Source organism: Peromyscus eremicus, chromosome 16_21 (assembly GCF_949786415.1).
Source record: "Peromyscus eremicus chromosome 16_21, PerEre_H2_v1, whole genome shotgun sequence".
NCBI lineage: Eukaryota > Metazoa > Chordata > Mammalia > Rodentia > Cricetidae > Peromyscus > Peromyscus eremicus.
This window is the reverse complement of record NC_081432.1, coordinates 3426075-3444736: the sequence shown is the minus strand read 5'-3', so window position 1 is coordinate 3444736 and position 18662 is coordinate 3426075. Positions and strand designations below refer to the sequence as shown.

At 55.8% G+C, this 18662-nt stretch overlaps 1 protein-coding gene across 7 annotated transcripts in view; it reads right to left on the bottom strand.

Annotated features, from left to right (window-relative positions):
• Positions 1 to 17901, bottom strand: part of Syngap1 (synaptic Ras GTPase activating protein 1) — a 30861-nt gene extending 12960 nt beyond the window's left edge. For 5 of the 7 annotated variants that reach the window (XR_009383568.1, XM_059282384.1, XM_059282385.1 and 2 more), the window contains exons 1-10: positions 17797 to 17901; positions 14729 to 14850; positions 12930 to 13035; positions 7076 to 7167; positions 6610 to 6731; positions 4591 to 4744; positions 4313 to 4411; positions 1873 to 2496; positions 1471 to 1615; positions 1115 to 1259 (exon numbers count right to left, since the gene is read on the bottom strand). Coding sequence is in view for 4 of the 7 variants with exons in the window: in XM_059282384.1 (XP_059138367.1) it covers positions 1115 to 1259; positions 1471 to 1615; positions 1873 to 2496; positions 4313 to 4411; positions 4591 to 4744; positions 6610 to 6731; positions 7076 to 7167; positions 12930 to 13035; positions 14729 to 14850; positions 17797 to 17863 (1676 nt within the window). In the remaining 3 variants the exon portion in view is untranslated. The remainder of the gene's footprint in view (positions 1 to 1114; positions 1260 to 1470; positions 1616 to 1872; positions 2497 to 4312; positions 4412 to 4590; positions 4745 to 6609; positions 6732 to 7075; positions 7168 to 12929; positions 13036 to 14728; positions 14851 to 17796) is intronic. The other 2 variants (XR_009383566.1, XR_009383567.1) reach the window with 1 other exon arrangement.
• Positions 17902 to 18662: the final 761 nt, after the last annotated feature.

Here is an 18662-nt window from a genome sequence, read left to right as displayed (position 1 = left end):
AGACGAGGAGAGGGGGAAGAAAAACAGACACCAGGGGAGAGACAGAGATGGGAGAGAGATGGGGGGTCACTTGAGGTACAGGGAGCTCGGACCCCCCAACTCTTCTGGATTCCAGGGAAATGGGGATGGACGTGCCCCAGGCATGATCCCCAGGCCCTGGAATGGCTCGGCTCACTCGTCCCCGCCTCCCAGTGCCACTTCAATGTCCCACTGACACCTTAAACTTGACTAGTGGAAAATAGAGCTCACTATCGCCCCCACACTGCCAGCTGGCTCCTCCTTTTGACTTCTCTGGTTCTGTCAATGAGACTATGGGTCTCCCAAGTACTAGTCCCATGACCTGAGTCATCCCGACTCCCGACACAACCCCTCAGACAAACCCTACTGACCCTTCCTGTAGAGGACCCTAGGCAAGTCCTTTTCTGGGCTTTCTGACTCCACCCTGATTCAAAATCTGGTTTTCACTCCCGACCCATTAACCATAACCACCAATGGTCTGGACGTCTTCCTTTCTCTTCCCACACAGCTCACTTGATTCACAGGCCAGTCTCAATCATGCTACTTCATGATACCAACGTTCTGATGACTACAGACTCCTGAACCCAAGAATTCCAGATTCTCACTCTCCTCTCCCTGAGCATACCTCTTTCCTACGGCCTCCACTATAGCCGTGTGCTCCTCTAAGCCTGTTCCAGTTACTAGCCATCTCCTGAAAGGCTCCCAGACCTTCTCATATCATGTGTGTTACCTCACAGCCCTGGAAAATGTCATCTGCCTACTGTGTGCAAATGTCAGCCCCTGACCGCAGTCTTCAAAGCCTAGCCCTGGGCACCTGTTATTAATTTCATCACAGCTGTCTTCTCTGAAAAGAACCCTCCCTGAACACACATCACAATGGTTCTGTGGCTTTCTGTCCATCCCACGTCCCTTCTCATTCTGGCTGGAGGTATGCCCTCTGAGGTCAGGGACCAGGCCTCATCACCTCTTTCTGCTCTACACCCCAGAATGCTTTGCCCGTACTGACGCTCAGTCCTCTGAGGATGGACAGATGGATGAACAGATGAACACACAACTGCCCAACCCTGGCCCCCCAGCCCAGCGTTCCCAGTCTCACCAATGGGAGTTGACCACCTTGCACAGGGCCAACTCACAGCACATCCGCAGGTTGGCCTGGTGCTCTGCCAGGCTGGACGCCGTGCACTTGATGGGATCTACTTCACAGTTCTCCTCAGACTCGTACAGAGCACGGATGAACTCCCCTGGGAGAGGGGGCACAACAGGGAGCGGTCACACTTTCCAAGGGCAGGGACAGGGGGCTCCCTGGGTTGGAGGAATGGCAGAATCAGATGGTTGGAGGCTGGGGTCCTGGGCTCTGAGGAAGGGCGGATGTGGGGTCTGGGGTGGCCAGGTTTGGGGGTGATGGGGTAGGCATGAGGAAGTTTAGGAACAAGGCCTGAAGGTGGGCCATACCAATGGCATCCTTGAGGTATTTCTGACCAATCAGTCTCATATACTCTTCTATGGCTTTAGTGGCGAGCGTGTTCTCGCGGAATATGAGGTGTTCCCGTTCCATGAACCGGTCTACCTCTGACATGGCCATGTCTGAAAGGAAGTCCTGGGGCCCAACAAAGTCCCAGGATCAGCCTCTGCAGAGCCCAACCTCATGGGTCTACTCTCTTTTCACTGCCCCCCAAACCAATGCCTATTCTCAACTCATCCTTCCCTGGGGCACAGGAAAACCCATGTCAGCCTCTGCAGAATCCAACCTCATGAATCTCCCCTCTCTTCACTGCCCCCAAACCTAGGAAAGTCACTGCCCCCCAAACCAGTGCCCATTCTCAAGTCCTCTTTCCCTGGGGGCACAGTGCTCACCTTGGCCTTGCCTGTACTCTGCAGTATGTGAACCAGTGCACTGGCAACCTCCTCCTTGCCCTTGACATTCAGGGCAGGCTCCAGCACTGCACACAGCATCCGATAATGGTTGGTTACATACTCTGCAAACTCTTTATACAGCTCCATGGGCAGGATGCTCATTGTCTGGTAACGGGCTTTCAGCCTCACGGCAGGGCAACCTCCTTTCCCCTTGCCCCCCGAGCCACCCCCCGACCCCCCTCCTCCTCCTGAGCCCATACCCCCAGAGCCCCCACTGCCTGTTGGCAAGGTCACGGGGTACCACTGCTCTGTAAAGTGGCGCCCAGCCAGGGTGGCCACTGGTACAGTCACCAGGCCAACATAGCCCGCCTTGTCCTTCTTCCGCTTTTTGTCTGAGTCACGGTATAGATGCAGCCGTAGGGCCCGGACAGCCGGCAGGTTGTTGAACTCAAAGTGCTCGCCCCAGAAGACGGTGTCTCCTGAAGCTGAGCGGGGCTTAGAGGTGGTACGTGCATACAGCATGTCATCCAGGCACAGCTCGCAGTAATACCGCTTCTTGGGGGGCAGCTCTCGAGCCTCTATGATCCATAGTTTCAGCACATTATCTACCCGGCGGCTGTTGTCCTGGCATGAGGAAGTGGTGAGGGCAGACAGAATGGAAAAGTCAGACACACCAGGAGAGAGACAGCGAGCAGGTGGGCTTGAAAGGGAAGCTGTGAGGCAAGCATGCTGGGCTTGGAGTCTGTTCTGCCCTGTTCTGGTTTGGAAATAGGGTCCTGGCAGATGTAATACATAAGATGAGGGCATACTTGATTAATGTGATCTCTTAATCCAGGGACTGGTGACTTTATCACATGGAAGGGCCATTTAGAGACAGACAGAAGGAAGCTGGCCATGTAAAGAGGGAAGAACTGAATTAACGGCTACAGAATGGCTACAGGACATGGCCCTGCTTATAGCTGGACTTTGGACCTCTAGCCTCCTGGACTGTGACAGAATAGTTTTAGCTGGCCTAGTGCATGGTGACTCTTCAGAGCAGCCTTGGAAGCTAGCATAGAAGGGTAGCTCACACACAACAGAATTCATGTTGGGAAATGCTTGAGTAACAAGTCAAAAATGTGCCAGGCGGTGGTGGCGCACGCCTTTAATCCCAGCACTTGGGAAGCAGAGCCAGGCGGGTCTCTGTGAATTCGAGGCCAGCCTGGGCTACAGAGTGAGTTCCAGGAAAGGCTCAAAGCTACACAGAGAAACCCTGTCTTGAAGAAAAAAAAAAATGCTTAGGGGGCCAATGAGATGGTAAAGGTTATTGCTGCTAAGCCTGATCACGAGTTTGAGTCCCAGGACTCACAACATAATGAAAGGAGAGAACCAGTTTCAGAAAGTTATACTCTGGCTTCCACATGTGCACTGTGGCACCATACACACACACACACACACACACACACACACACACACACACACACACACACAGACCCTGTATAAATAAATAAATATGTAAGTTTTAATTTTGTTTATTTTTGGTTTTTTGAAACAAGATCTCAGCCGGGCGGTGGTGGCGCACGCCTTTAATCCCAGCACTTGGGAGGCAGAGGCAGGCGGATCTCTGTGAGTTCGAGGCCAGCCTGGGCTACCAAGTGAGTTCCAGGAAAAGGCACAAAGCTACACAGAGAAACCCTGTCTCAAAAAACCAAAAAAAAAAAAGAAAAGAAACAGGATCTCTCTCCATAGCGCTCACTATGTAGACCAGACTGGCCTCGAACTCACAGAGATCCACCTGCTTCTGTGCTGGGATTAAAGGCATGTGCTACCACACCCAGCAACATTTTTTTAAAAGCAAAGAAGTCCTCAAAGGAATGAGAAGTCCTGCAGAAACATCAGATGTTGTAAAACAAAATACTACTTGCATATGTATAGGACCAGTGAGATGTGACAATTGGCCCAAGCTCCTGGTGAGGGTCATGTGACACCGCAGTGCATTGGAAGCAGTGTGGCTCAGATTGTGTCTAGAGTTTTAAGTGGGATTCCTTAATAAAGGCCCTGGGAAACAAGAAGAGGGCCAGGACTGTGAGCTTGCTACCAACTGGAGTCAGGGACCAGCGGACAGGACGGCAGCTTTTGCTCGGGGACAGAAGTCTTGGTTGGAGCACAGGTGCACAGGCTCTCTGTCAAGGGGACCTGGAGGTCAGTGACTCCAACCATAACTGCCCAGACTTTATAGAGAACCAAAGTTCACAAAACACTATCAGGGAAACTGGACTAGAGGACTGAAGAGCCCTGTGGCTTTCATGGTAGGGAAGCAGAACATGATGTGAGGTAGCAGTATGGGAAGAAAGGAAAATAATGAGAATCACCCTTGGCTGTCTAGTCCAGGTCTCCTATACCTGTCTCTCCTCCCCAGCCCTGTCCTCCAGCCTCCTGCCCCCTTCCCCCCCACCAGTACCTTGTTGGGCTTCACAGCCCTCTGCAGATTCTCAATCCATTTGTCCCTTTCGGCCGCAGATCGACAGGCAAAACACTTTGTTCCAGACGATGTTGTCACCTGGAGAGGAACATGGACTTGAGATGGGGTTCCTAGAGGCTGGAGACCCGCCACCATGTCTTCTTTCCTGGCCCAGGTCTGCCTCCTTGACATCCCACATGTGGCACCTCTTCAGGCCCCTTTGCCCCAGCCTCCACCATCCCTGCCCTCCACCCTTCTCAGGCCACAAGAGCTGCTACCTCAAAGCAGAACTCCTGGCCCAGGATGGAGCTGTGCACCGGCTTGATGATGGAGTCTTCATCTAAGTTGAGCTCCAAGGCCTCAGCAGCACTACTAGGACTCAGCAAGGATTCATGGGAGTGGGACTCCTTAAAGCTTTGCATCAGCCGGGCCCTGGTAGGAGGGAGGTTCAGAGAAAGATCAGGGAAGCTGTCTCTCCTCACACTCAGGACACTGCCTCAGCAGAGGTTCTGGAAGGCAGCCTTGGAAAAAAGGCCTCAGTCCTTCACACACAGACTCACAGAAGGAAGCCCAGACTTCCCTGGGGAAAGACATGGGAGGGACAAGGGAAACCAAAGGCCTTCAAGAGACTTCTCTACCTCAACTCATACTCAAGGAGCTGAGATACCTAGAAATAACTCAGAATTGCTGGACATAATGGCACAGACCTTTAATCAGAGCACTCAGGAGACAGAGGCAGGTAGATCCCTACTAATTTTGAGGACTATCTAGCAAGTCCAGGCTATCCAGGGCTACATAGTGAGATCTTGTTTTAAAAAAAGAAACAAAGCCAGGCATGGTGGCGCACACCCTCAATCCCAGCCCTCAGGAGGCAGAGGCAGGCAGACCTCTCTGAGTTCGAGGACAGCCAGGGCTACACAGAGAAACTGAATCGAAAAATTAAAAAATAAAAAATAAAAAGAAGAAACAAAGTGTGACAGAACAAAATAAAACAAACAAACGGACAAAACAACTGTCCTGGACACGTCTAGGTGACTCCAGAAACCAGAATCTCAATATATAAAAAAAGGAAGCAAAGAACTGAGGCCCAGAGAAAACAGAGTATTGTTTGGTTGGGACCTGGCACACAGCTAGTGTCTAATAACCATTTCATGATTCAAACTATGAATGAAGTAAGAGAACAGTTTTGAGCACAACCAGGGGAAAGAGAGAGAAGTATAAGAGGACGCTGTGGGCAGAACGGAGCAGAATAAAGGTCGGAGACTGGAGAGCAGATCTGGGAGGAAGAGGAGGCAGAACAGCCAGCAGTGGAGCAAAGGCAGCTGCAGTGAGGCTGAGGAGGGCGGCGAGAGCTGGCAGAGGACCCAGCACCGCAGGGGAGCGCAAGATGAATGGGACTGAGGGACCAGCCCGAGGGGACGCAGGACAGAAAGGTGTGGGGATGGGTAGGGGGACCAAGAGTAGAGCATGGGGAAACAGGAGGGAGAGCTCGGGTGTGGGAGCCTCCATGAAGTTATTTATAGCAGCCCCGTCATCACAGGCTCTGGCTGCCGTCAGCACCACGCTCCCCCGGCCCCCCGCCCCCGCGGCCAGGAATACCATGCCCTCACCCCCTGCCAGCCCCAAATCCAGCACTGGTTACTTGGAAGGGGGCAGGGAAAGGTGTGACTCACCTGATCCCAACCTTCCTACCCTCCTAATCCCTGGGACAGCCAGACACAAGGGAAAAGAAGGACAGACTCTCTCCAGGGAGTGACTGGACTAAGGGGAAGCCCAGAGAAGGACAAAGGCAAGCAGCCAGGTTTCCCTCCCCATCCCTCAGTCCCTGGATTAGCCCAGCCTTGGCGCCCCCCCTCCTGTTACCTGCATACCAGACCAACTCCCTTTCTCCTGTTCTGTCTCTTCCCTCCAGCAACCACTGGGGTCTCTGAGCCCTAGCCTCACCCAGCAACAGCAGCTACCCCCACCCATTCCAGCCTGCTGCTCTTACTTCCTTCCCCTCCCTCACTTCCCACCCAGTAGGCTTTGTCACCACTGTCCTCTCCTGCCCTGGGCAGGAGCCCACCTTTCCTTCCACCCTAAGATCCCTCCTTGGCTTCACCTTCACCTCCTTCCTGGCCTCTGCAGATCCTCCCCATCACCTCCTCTTTCCTGCTATCTGCAGCTCAGTCCAGCTCCTCTCTGATCGATGTCTCGGCACCCAACCAACATGAGCCCCGCAACCTTTGTACTCAGGGAGCCCCATCCCACTCAGCATCCTTATCCTGCATCTATCTCCTTCCAGGCCCTCTACCTACCGGTCATGGTCAGCACTTCGGAAGCGAGGCAGGATCTGGCGAAAGCTGCTGGTCCGGTCAAGTTTGGGTTGTGACTTTGTACGTTTGATAGAGCTTTTCAGCCTCCGGCTCAGGAAGCCTTGCTGAGGAGCAAATGGGAATGGGGGTGACTGGGGCAGCACAGAGTCTCTCTAGACACCCCTCAGCTGGCAGGGAACCCCTGGAAGAACATAGAGTGGGGGAGGGAAGGGGAGCCCTGACACCAGCTCGTCTTCCTCGCTCCCACGGGTGCTGTGTGAAGTGCGCAAAGACACAAACACACACACTAGCCTGGAAACGGTGGGAGGGCTGGTCTAAGAAGTGGGGGCAGAGCCAAGAAGGGGCAAACCAACCATGTGGGGACACATGCACAGCCTTCCTTGTCCTCTTTTTTCAGAATCCTGGGGCCCAGCTGAGCCACATCTGGCAGGCACTTCCATTCACTCACCGAGGGCCGGAAGGGCGCAGCGGGGGCGGCCTCCATGCTGTACTGCTTCCCCCCTGGGACACTCTTCCTCCTCGAGCGACCCAAGTGGTATTCTAGAGGGGAGGAAAGGGCCCGAAGGAAGTTGGGGAAGGGGACAGGGGACTATAAGTCCGATTTCTTTCTGGGTCAGTACCTTAGCCACCTCCCTCAGTCCCTCAGATCCGGCCTCACCTACCCCCCGGAAAGCAGCAAGAAGAGCAGCGGCGGCGGAGAGGCTGGCGGTGGGAAGGAGGGGGCAAGGAACCTGAGCCGGAGCCCCCTGATGGGGTCGGGGTGGGAGGCCTTAAGCCCATGACTGGGGCTGGCAGTCAGCAGAGGGGCATAGTCAGGAGGAAGATCAGTAAAACCTCCGTAATGAAGAATAGCCACGACCCAGGGAGGCTCGGTCCCCCGTTCCCCACCCAAGAGAAGGGGCTTGCTTGGCGGGGGGAGATGGTTAAAGGTCATTGCCCATGGGTGGGTTTTCCTCTTTTCTCAGCTGGGCACATCCTCCACCTGCCCCACACCTCCCAGAGCTCCTGTCTGTCTGGAGGTCCAGGGCGGCCTCCCATGACCCCCTCCCAGGACTGGAGGGGGAGGTCTCAGAGGAGACCTGTGCTGAGTAGAGGGGAACAGAAAATCCGAGGAGGGGGCCGATGGAAGTGGGGGAGAAGGAGCCGGATCCACGTGCACTGCGGTGCTAGTGAAGGGTCGAAAAGGAGAAGAAAAGAATGCAGGGGAGTGGGGAGGATGGGCAGTGGGGTTCTGGGGACTCCCAAGTAAAAGCTGGTGACGAGGAGGAGGGGAGGTGAATGCGGATGGAGCTCAGCCTGCCAAGAGTCTAGAGGAATGGAGGCTTAGAGGAAGGGAGCTGGAGATCTGCTGCTAGGGAATTTGGAGGGTCTAAGGGGCTGAAGGAGAATGAAAGTGGGGGATGCCAGGCTCCGGCTCCAGCTCCAGAATGGCTGCCCAGGCCTGGACTCCCCCCTCAGCCCCAGTCACCACTGCAGCCAATGGGGGGGCCGATACTGCATCAGGGGCGGGGCCACCATCTCCATGGCAACAAGAAGCTACAGGCGGGGGGGGGGGGGGGGCGGCGCAACCGGAAGAACTGCCTGTTAACCCACTAGGTTCCAGAATAGAACAGTGAAAGCCACACTACATTTTCATGCCTGCTTCTAGATTGCATTTTGCCTCGGAGCCAGTCCTTCCCTGCTCCTTTCATAGGCAAATTCAGGTTTGCACATACAAGTCTGGATCCCGAGACAGGAGAACCCTCTCAGTCTCCCAGGAACATGTGTAGAGCACAAAAACACACACCAAACAGTGGGGATCCGTGTATATCACAGTTGCAATGAGAAATAATAGGGAACTATGTGCTTCAGAGACATACAGACAGCCTCGAGCATGGGGGCACTGGGGACCCACACTGAGACCCCAGGCCCACACACCCCACAGGCTTAGACATTTGTGAGCACTGCAACAGGGGTGTACATACTTGAACTCAGACAGCCACATGAGAACTGCTGGTGTGGGCTATGCGACCCGAGTGCCTTGGGCTACCATGTGGGCTACACTACACAAATGGACATGTAACCATATGACAGCTCATGCTTCACAGGAAGGGGCCTGTCAGTTTAACCCCGGAGACACATGCTTAAGTATACTGTGGTCCCATGTGTCATCCCTGCATCACGTACACACCATGATCTCAGCCAGATAAAGGGAGCCCCATGCCTCTAAAGCACACGTTCATAATTCACACTAACAGAACCACCACATTCACTATCTGTGGACAACCCCCCCCCCCTTCTAGCTTTCCCATGACTCTAACCACCAGCATCTGTGATGGCTAACTGAAAAACGGAACAAACAAAACAAAAAACAAGGAGCAAATGTGTTAATTAGCCTTCTGTTACACAGTGAGCAGTGCACCCGAGGCCCAGCGTATCTCCCTCCTGATCCGTCCTCTGCATTTCTCGGGTACTCTCACTCCAGGGAACCTAGTGCAGCCATTCTTTCATGCACAAGCATCTCTATAAAGGCCTAAAAGCCTTAAGTTTAAATCCACTGAAGTTTCCTTTGGAACTAAAGCATTCACAGAGGGGAAGGAATCTGCTTTGCTCGGTTCCTGGAAGCAACACACAGAACACTAGGAACTCAGAAATAAGTCACAGGTGCATGGAGGCCACACACATGTGCTCACAAGGACTCTAACACAGGAAGAGAAAGGTAGAAGCACAGAGAAGAGGGGACAGAGTGACAGAAACACGGGATATCTTGTTATTAGTGCTGCCTGCAGTGACATGGACATAGACCAGCACACAACCATGTACACACAGCAAACCTGAAAAGCATACATTGCCATGCTGGGTCTCCATGTCCCATCCCTGCACGATTTATACACTTATGCACACACATAACAGCCACCTACACAGACCCGTAACACAGGCATTGTGCACACACCCACACAGTACACACCCTGTATACACACACAATTGCAAGCAAGCAAGCAAGCGCGCGCACACACACACACACACACACACACACAGCAAGGGCTTGGACTCCGCCTCTTCAATGTCTCTAATCTTGCCATCACCCACAAACATTTCTCCTACCCTCCAATCTCCCAAATCCCTACCCTTCCCTGTAGTCCTTCTTCTCCATACCCAGCTGACAGCTCTGAAGGGAGCCAGAGAAAGATGAGGAGGGGGCTAGACAGGGGACGGAGAGATCGGGGAGGGCATGCTCTGCAGTCTCCGTGGTGACAGGCCTCAGTGGGAACCAGCTTCGATGGCTGGATGGCCTTCTGCAATCCAGCCAAGCCTGATCCTCCAGACCTGCACCAGCCTAATCCTCCACCCTCCCAGACTGCTTCACAGAAAGACCTGGCTCCCGCCGCCGGTGGTCCTCTTTTCTCAAGTCCAGCTCAGCTCTCTCCCACCCCATTCTCAGGGTGTTCTTCCCTCCTGGCTCTGTGCTCTCCTCTTTTGGAGGACTCTCGTCCCTGCTCCCCCCTTCACCTCACTCCTTTAGGCTTTCTGTCCCCATTAGGGGACCAGGCAGAGGCTCACACCTGCCTAGCCCAAAGATGTTCATGCAGTCAGACTACAAGGAACCACTCACACACTTCGTCCCCACCACTGGCACACCACCCACATCCAGACACGCCCTGGACACCCATGCCGGGACTGACACAGATACTCAGGCCAATGTTGGAACACACATGCAAAGACACACACCTGCCACCAGGGACACTGAAAATTCTGCTCCTTCGGCCAGCCACACATTCCTACACACTGGCTTCAACCAGGGAGGGACATGCACGCTCAGGGTCAGAGGTAACATGAATCAGTATGGCCACAAACTGCCCCATAAACCAGTGGCTAGCCCCGCTGTTAACTGGCAGAGGCAGGGCAAGACAGGACATACCTGCACAGTGCTGGCTACACATGTGTGCAAGAGGAATTGGGCCCCATGTGCACATGGCACAGACACACAGAGACACAAGCACAGTCACGATCACACACGCAAACACCAGGGCTGCCCCTCCAGCAGGGCTCCGAGACCCCCTCACACCAGCCACCCCCACGCGTGCTCACAACCCTGCCCCCACGAAGATGCCAAGACCCCCCCCCCGACCTCTACTGCCCCCCTCCAGTTACCATAACTCCCCCCACTCGGAAGATGCAGCGAGAACATGCGGAGGGAGCAGCTGCCGCCGCCGCCGCCGCCGCCGCCGCCACCGCGGCCTCCCCAGCCCCCTCCCGTGCCCACGCACACGCGCGCCCCCGCCCCACGCGCGCGGCCCCCACGCGCGCGCCTCGTCCGCCCGGCCCCGCCCTTACCTCGCACCGCCCCCCCGGGGGGTCGAGGGTGTCCCCGATGGGGGAGGGGCCCGCTCTGCGCGGGGGAGGGGCGAGTGCGGAGGGAGAGGGGGCGGCGGCCCGGCTCGCGCCGCCCGACGCGGTGGGGCGGCGGCGGGGCCCGGGACGGCCTGGACGGCCGCGCGGTGACAGCCGCGGGAACGGCTCCCTCCGCCGCCGCTCCCGCCGCTGCCGCCGTTGCCCGGGCCCCGCCGCCGTTGCTAGGCGACCGCTGCTGCCGTGGCCGCCTCTGTCACGAGCCCCGTCGCCCGGAGACAACGCGAGAGAGACGGGGGAGGGGGACAGAGGGACCCCCAAAACCAACTAGGCCTCCCATCATCGCCTCCTGAACAGGACCCCCACCCCCAAAAGAGAGAGAGAAGCCCTTGAAGAGAGCGAGCGTTTGCAGCTCCACCCAGCAGAGGAGGAGCCCCGGATTCCAATGCCCTCAAAGGTCCGGCGACCTCTCCCGGGCTGGAGCGTCCACAGCCACAGCAAACACCTTTGCAGACCGGAGCCCCCAAGGCCCCAAGACCTTCATGTCCCCTGCACACCCTCCATGCCCTCTACACATTCTGTTTCCCTCTGAAGATACCAAACGTTCACCAGCTATTAACTTCCACTAAACCCTGCCCCCCCCCCCCATATATACCCCTGGAACCATCCCCAGGCTCTACTAAAGCCCAACACAGTAACCTCCACAGGCCACCTAAACGCCACTCCAAACACAGGAGACCCACACCAAAGGCCTCAGCACTCTGAGGACCCAGCGTAAGGAGACAGAGAACTGTGGGCAGAGCGGCCAACCGCAGGACACATGACAAACACTCTGTGAGCATGTTACCATGCCCGTGCACACAGGTACACACTGCACACCAAACATTATGCACCAGACACGCACAACAGACAGACATCCCCATCCTCTCTACCCTCGGCACCACCACCTCCTGGCTTGCCTCAGAGTGCTACCTACACCCCTGTGTCAGTTTCCATGACAATGACACACGTCCCTGACCACTGATCCAGGGTCGCAAAGCTGACCCCCAAGGGCAGTGAGGCCTAGACCCATCAGAAGGCAGCTGCCTGGAGCCAATGGGTAACACAGGCCACTGGGTCTCTAAGGAAGCAACTGGAAGCCTGGATTCCGGGGGAGGAAGAGACGGTGGGATAAAGGGGTCGCCTGGGGTTGAATGGGGGTCACGGAAGGGAAGTGCTGAGGAACCGGGCAGTGGCAAGGGGGTTTCCGGGGACTGAGGGCGTCTCTGCACCTTGGCTGCAGATCCCTGTTCTCTGCCTTCATCCCCCCTCACTGTTCCCATGGAAACCTTTTAAGCGAACTTCTCAGAGGAAGACAAAAATCTTTTTTTAAATGACTAAAGAGGGGGGTGGGGGGCAGAAGGGAGGAGGAAGGGGGAGAGACAGATGGAGAGAGGGAGAGACCGTGAGGAGATGGGGGTCTGACAGAGTTCCACCCAGAGCGGAGGGGAGGGACCCAGGGATCAAGAGCGGAATGGAAAATGAGGATGGGAAACAAGACAGCAGAGGCGATCGACCGCAGGACACAGATCAACTGAGGAAAGGGGGCAAGAAGAGGGGCAGGCCACGGGCCTGACGGGCTGGAAGAAGATGGGGGTTGGCGGGTGGGACACGGGTCTGGTGGAGGGCGGGGACTAGGGCGTTCTCCAAGTTCTCAGACCGAGCTGTGAGGGCCATGGCCAGGAACACAGACGGAGACCGACGATCTAAGGAGACTATTTTTACAGGCACCGCGAACAGTCAAACTTCGCTGCTGGAGAGGAAATGGGGAGCGAAGCAGCGTAGGGACACGCGGGGGCCGCTCACCAACAGCCCCGGTACCCCGCGCAGCCCGGACGAGGGCGCCCTGTCCTCGGGATCGGGATCACGGCAGCTCTCCGCCCCCGCCCGCTCCCAGTGACTGTCCGGGGCACGAGCCTGCTCGGCCGCCGTACCATGCTCGCCGTGGGGCCGCCCCTCCACCGGCACAGAGACCGTGCGTCTCAGCAGTTTGTTGCGGCTGGACTCGCTCCTCCGGTCGCGGATCAGAAGGGGGTGTATCTAGGGGATTGGGGAGTGTGTCAGACCCCGCGGGCCCGCCGCCCCTCCTCTCCCCTTCCATGGGAGGCCGGCCCCCTGCCAGCCCGCCTGCCCCTTCCGCCCCTGCCCATTTCACCAGGCCCTGCTGAGGGGACGTGTCGGTCCCTCCTCTCCCTCTTCAAACAGTCTAGAGAGTTCTCCCCAACCCCGCTCAGCGCTTCCCGCAACTCCACAGGAGTTGGCTACCTCCTGCCTCTGGTTTCCCCTTGACCTTCAGTTCGTCCATGCTCCTGCTCCCCTCCCAACCTCCTACCTTCCTCACCCCCTTCTCTCCCTCAGGCTTGTCACAGCTGCATTTATAATCAGCTCCACAGCTTGTCTCCCTCCCACAGCCCGGCTTGCGGCCAGACTGGGACCCAACCTCCCCTCCCCCCAGAGGGCCTGGTCACCTCCCCCTTTCGTCTCCTTCCTTTACCCTCCACCTGCATCTGAGTCCCTCTTCCCTCAGCCCTACCTTTCCCTGGGCCTCACCTCAACTCCCCCTGGGAGTCGTCATCCTAACTTCCACCCCTACCAGAAGCTAGACTCCCACGAGGCCCCAGCCCCACCATCCACCCAGTTCCAGCTCTCTAGGCTCCATTATTCCAGCTCCTCCTTGCCTTCCCACCCCCACCTTCCTACCAGACAGGCTATTCCTGCGGCCGGTGGCTAGTGGGTCCTCTCTGTCTCCATCTCATGTTGGTTCTCCTTCCCCAGTCCATCCAATGGACTTCAAATCCCTGGTCTCGGCTGATGACCGATGCCAAATCACTCAAATGCCTTTCCATACCCCAACCTGAGGTTTACCGGGCCACCTCACCTGTGGCCGGGGTTAGCGTGCTTTCCCAGACCCTTCTGTTTCATGGTCTGGCATTCCCTCTCCACAGCCTCACCTGCCCTCACGGCCCCCTACGCCGAGGTTAGCCCGAGTCCAATTCCATCCCCAAGAGTTTTTAGGCTCAGCTCTCACCACCTCCTCCAGGCTACCCTACCACTCTCTAAAGATGGCTCCCCACATCACTCACACCTGAGGGCCTCACCCTTCAGATCTGGACCCTTCTTCTCTGATGAACTGTCTATTGCTGCCCCTGTTCCTCCTTTGGACCCCATACTCCTCTGACTCCCCATTTCATCTCCTCACTCCTCACCCCTCGCCCTACCCAAGTCCACACTCCAGCTGCCTGCCTCCTCAGGCCGCTCCTTGCATCTCCCTTTCTGAAACCTAACCAGCCCTGCAGAAGCATATGTAAACCCTGGTCTCAGGCACATCTCATCTTCGTGACCTCGGTCATCTGTCAGCCCCTCCAGCCCCTCCCACTTCCCCTGCCTTTTCTGGGGTCACTCAGTCTTGGTCTGCACTGTGCAGCATGATGAAGGGCAAGCTGAGGCTCGCTCTCCCCCACTCTAACCTATCCCACAACATGGATGGGGTGAAGCCAGGAGGCACACCCGATCCTCAGAACCACAGCTCCTCCACAACACCGCCAATGGCCTCAAAGACCCGCTAGCAAAAGTCAAAGAATGGCTATCCTCTTCAGAACATCCGGGCCACATCTCAGTGGTCACCCTCCGCCCATCTCTCCTTGGGGAGCTCTTCCTTTCACTGACCAGGACCCCCCCCATTGTCCTCTCCACCCTCTCCCACTTTTCCCAACCTCCTCGCTGCCCCGCTCACCTCATCCTCATCCAGCATGAGCAGCTGGTTCCCCGAGATGATGCAGAACCGAGGGTTCCAACCAGGACGATCGTATGGGGAATGAACGTATTGGGTTCGGTGCATAGGGGGTCCCCGTACATCTGGGGGACAGAGACACACAAACAGTAAGGGAGGGGCTATACTGGGGGCGTAGAAACCTAAATGGAAAGAAGGTCTGCAAAGTGGGAGAAGGGAATGCCACCTGCCTGAAGAGACCTATTGGGCACAAAGTGCCTGTTGATTTTAAAGGGTCAGAAGATGAGCCTCACACTGAGGAGTCCAGTCCTAGGAGGCTCCAGGAAGGGGACAGGAAGTAGTCTCATGACAGACAGGGACTTTACTGGGGCAGAAGGTGAGAGCTCTGTTCCTTCCCTTGTGTGTGTCGGAGGCGGGGAGAGACTTACTGAAACTGGCAAAAGATAGAGAGGTCAGAGGGAGGCATTAATGACCCGCTACAATGGATGCGGCCCCACACGTTTAGAAGAGGTACCTAGCTTGTGGGAAAGAAGATGGGTGTTTAAGAACATTTGGGTCACAAAATTCTGAGCGCTAAACATCTGGAAGACAGGAAGTGGGCTTCCATGTTCAAAGAAGCATGATGGCCTCCCTCCCTTACCTTACCTTCCTCCTTCCCTAGTCCTACCCTGTTCCTCCTTTGGGGGAAGTGTCCAGGGAGAAGACAGCTTTTCTAAGGAGGATCAGGGTGGGAGAAGGTGGGAAATAAACTGTCAGGAAAACCAGAGACCAGAGCAGCCTTTGTCTATAACATGCTCAGCGGTCAAGAGTCAATCCTGCTCTCCCTACCTAACCTCATGGACAGGAAGGAAGCGGACTCCGACTCCACAGGCTGAGACCTCACCTGGGCACAGTGAGGGACCTAAGAAAGAATGAAGGAAAGATTGGAACCGCCAAGCCTGATGACGGAGGAACATCCCAAGAGGAGATGTGAAGACAGACCAGTTTCCAGAGGAGAACAGGGCCAAGGGCTGTGCGTGCTCAGGTGCCAGGGTCCTGCAGGCCCATCTGCGCTGTCTGGCCAGCACCACTGCCACACACCACTCATGGGGACACAGCGAAGGGCCTTAAGGGAGTCAGGACAGCGAGACTGGAGACATCAGAGTGGTAAAACCAGGCTTAAGATGCTGGTTAGAGAATGTTCACTGCAAGAAAGCCCAATGCTGTTGTCTCTGCGGGATAATGAATTTGGCACATTTCAGGAGAAATGGCCTTGGGGCCTCTGAAAAACTCCATCCCCTTACTGATTATGGTAATTCCTCAAATTTACCCAACCTGCAGACCAGAGAGAAAGATGAACCGCTGGGATCTAAGTGTCTAGAATTCACAATACTTTCAAATTTTCACTCCCGGTGCTTTCTTGGAGACCACCAATATTCTCTATGCACAAAGACCACTGGCGGGCCGGGGAGTATAGCTCAGTGGTAGAAAAAAAAAACACTAGAATTCAAAGGCCCCAGCACAACCACCACCACCCATAACCTAGACCACAGACACTGGAGGCAACAAGCCTGCTGCTGCATCTCAACAGTGGTGCGCCCAGAGGAAAGAGCTGTTGCTACATATAACCAGAGCAGAACAGGGGAGCTGCTCCAGGCTGCAGCTGGGGCAAGCAGGTTAGACCTCAGGGGACAGGAAAAGGGACACAGGGAACCTTAGCTCAGGAACAACTCACACACACACACACACCAGAGTCTAGACTTAAGAAAGATAATGATCCTGGGAGGCAAAGGAACATGGCAGAGAAAGGGGAAATGGGAAATTTTTACTGCAATGAGAAGTTCCACAAGGGTTCAAGAGCCCCTGTTCCAACCGTCAAAACCTGTGTTTTGGTACTCCCAAATCTCCATCACCCCAGGAAGCAGAGGGGACAAGAAGAGAGGAATGGTGATGAAGGCTGGGGAATAAAAGGAAAAGAAGTAGGCACAGACCATGTGACAAGATGGGATGTGGGGTAGGAAATAGAAGATGGGTTGAGGGACACATAGCAGAGTGGATCTAAAAGTAGAGGAAGTAGATGATGAGAAATGCCTGGGGACAAGGGACTAGATCAGGTGTCAGCCAACATGAGGCAGAGGCATTCCCTAACGAGCAGCATGGGTCCAGGAGCAACACTGGTGTAACAAGGTAGTCATTAGAAGAGAGGGGGAGAGACAGATAGGAGACAGGGGACTAATACAGGGGAAGGACAGGAGGGGGACTCATATAAGAAACGGACACCATATGGGGGGAAAGATATAAGTGATGGACAGCAGAGGAAGGGAGGGGGAATGGAAATAAGAGGTGGGGTGGGGGAAGGGGAATTAAGTGAAGAGAGCAAATGAGACCCCAGGATTGCATTTCACGTATCCAGAGTCCTAAGGAGGGCCAGCCACGGCAGGATTCTAACCCGGCCCTTGCTCCCATCCGTCAATCTTACTTGCATCTCCCCCAACCAAAAAAACACTTGGTCCTCCCCCTCCTCGGGCATCCCCTCCCCCAATCCTTTCTCTCCTCTCTTCCCTCCATCTGGACCCCCCCCCACTGCCACCCTCTTTCTCCATCTGGCCCCTTCCCTCCCTCCATCCTCCTCTCTTCCCCTACCCCTACTTGAGACCCTCACCAAATCCCCTCCCCATCTTCTTGGCCTCTCTTCCACCCCTATGTTTTCATTTCCCCTTCCCCCTAAGACGGTGCCTCTATTTCCTTGATATTCCTCCTCACTCAGCTCCCAAACCCAAATTATTCATGCAGCTTTCCCCCAAACTCAATCCTCCCTCCTTATGCCTTTTTGACGCTCTTTCCCCTCCATCACCTTCCCCTCAGCCCCCTTCAGGGCCTGTGTCCCAGCCCCTCCATCCCTCAGATACCCCTATGCCTCTAACCTCCAATCCCTCCTTTCCCGCTGTTCCCACCTCTGCCTTCTCAGCCCTCCCCTCTCCCTCCATTTCAGCCGCTCCCTCCCCTCGGTGGCCCCGGCTCTCCCCCGCCCCCTGCCCCTCCCCCTCTTGCCCCCCCATCTGGCCCTCCCCCTACCCCTGTCACCACCGTACCTCTGAAGGGGGCATAGGACATCGCGGGGATGCTCCCCCGATGGATGGAGGCTCGAGACCTGCTCATCAGGCCTGAGGGGGAGGGGGCGGGGGGACGGGGGGGAGAAAAAGAAGAGAGAAAGAGGGGGAGAGAGAGGGGGAGAAGGAGGAGGTGGAGGAGGAGGAGGAGGAGAGAGGAGGAGAGAGGAGCGGAGAGGAGCGAGAGGAGGAGAGAGGAGGAGGAGGAGGAGAATAAGAGCCAACGGCAGCGGCAGCGGCAGCGAGAGAGGGGGGGGGCGGGGGAAGCGAGCTAGTGAGGAGAGAGCAGGAGGAGGAGGGAGAGACTCTGCAGCCCCCACCCCTACTCTGGGAGACCCGGGAAAAGAGCGAGCGAGAGACCCCTGACTCATGCACACCAGAGGCAGCCGTCCTGAAGAAGCTGACCCCAGACCCTGAGACAGACCCCAGACCCAGAGAAGGGTACCTCACCCCTCACTCCACACTCAACACATCAATCTCACAGACCCAAATCCAGAAGGAAAGAGACCCCTGATCTCAGGGAAACAAACAAACAAACACACAAACAAAACAAAAACCACCCCCTCCCCAAGAAAGGAGTCAGATCAGAATCTGAGAATCCAGTCTCAACAAGGTTCTCCAGACCCACGTTAATCTTAGACTTTGGAGCCTGGGTTGGTAGTTTTGGGGACCCAAAACGGAGACCTAGACTCAAAGAAAAACATGAAACCAGTATGAGAAAGCACCCCAGCCCAGAATTAGACCTTAGGAACTAGCTAGAGATGAGAAACCCCAGATTCCTATCTCAGAGAAAACTGCAAACTTGGGACCCAGGGATGGAGAGAGATCTGAAGCTCATTAAATCTGAG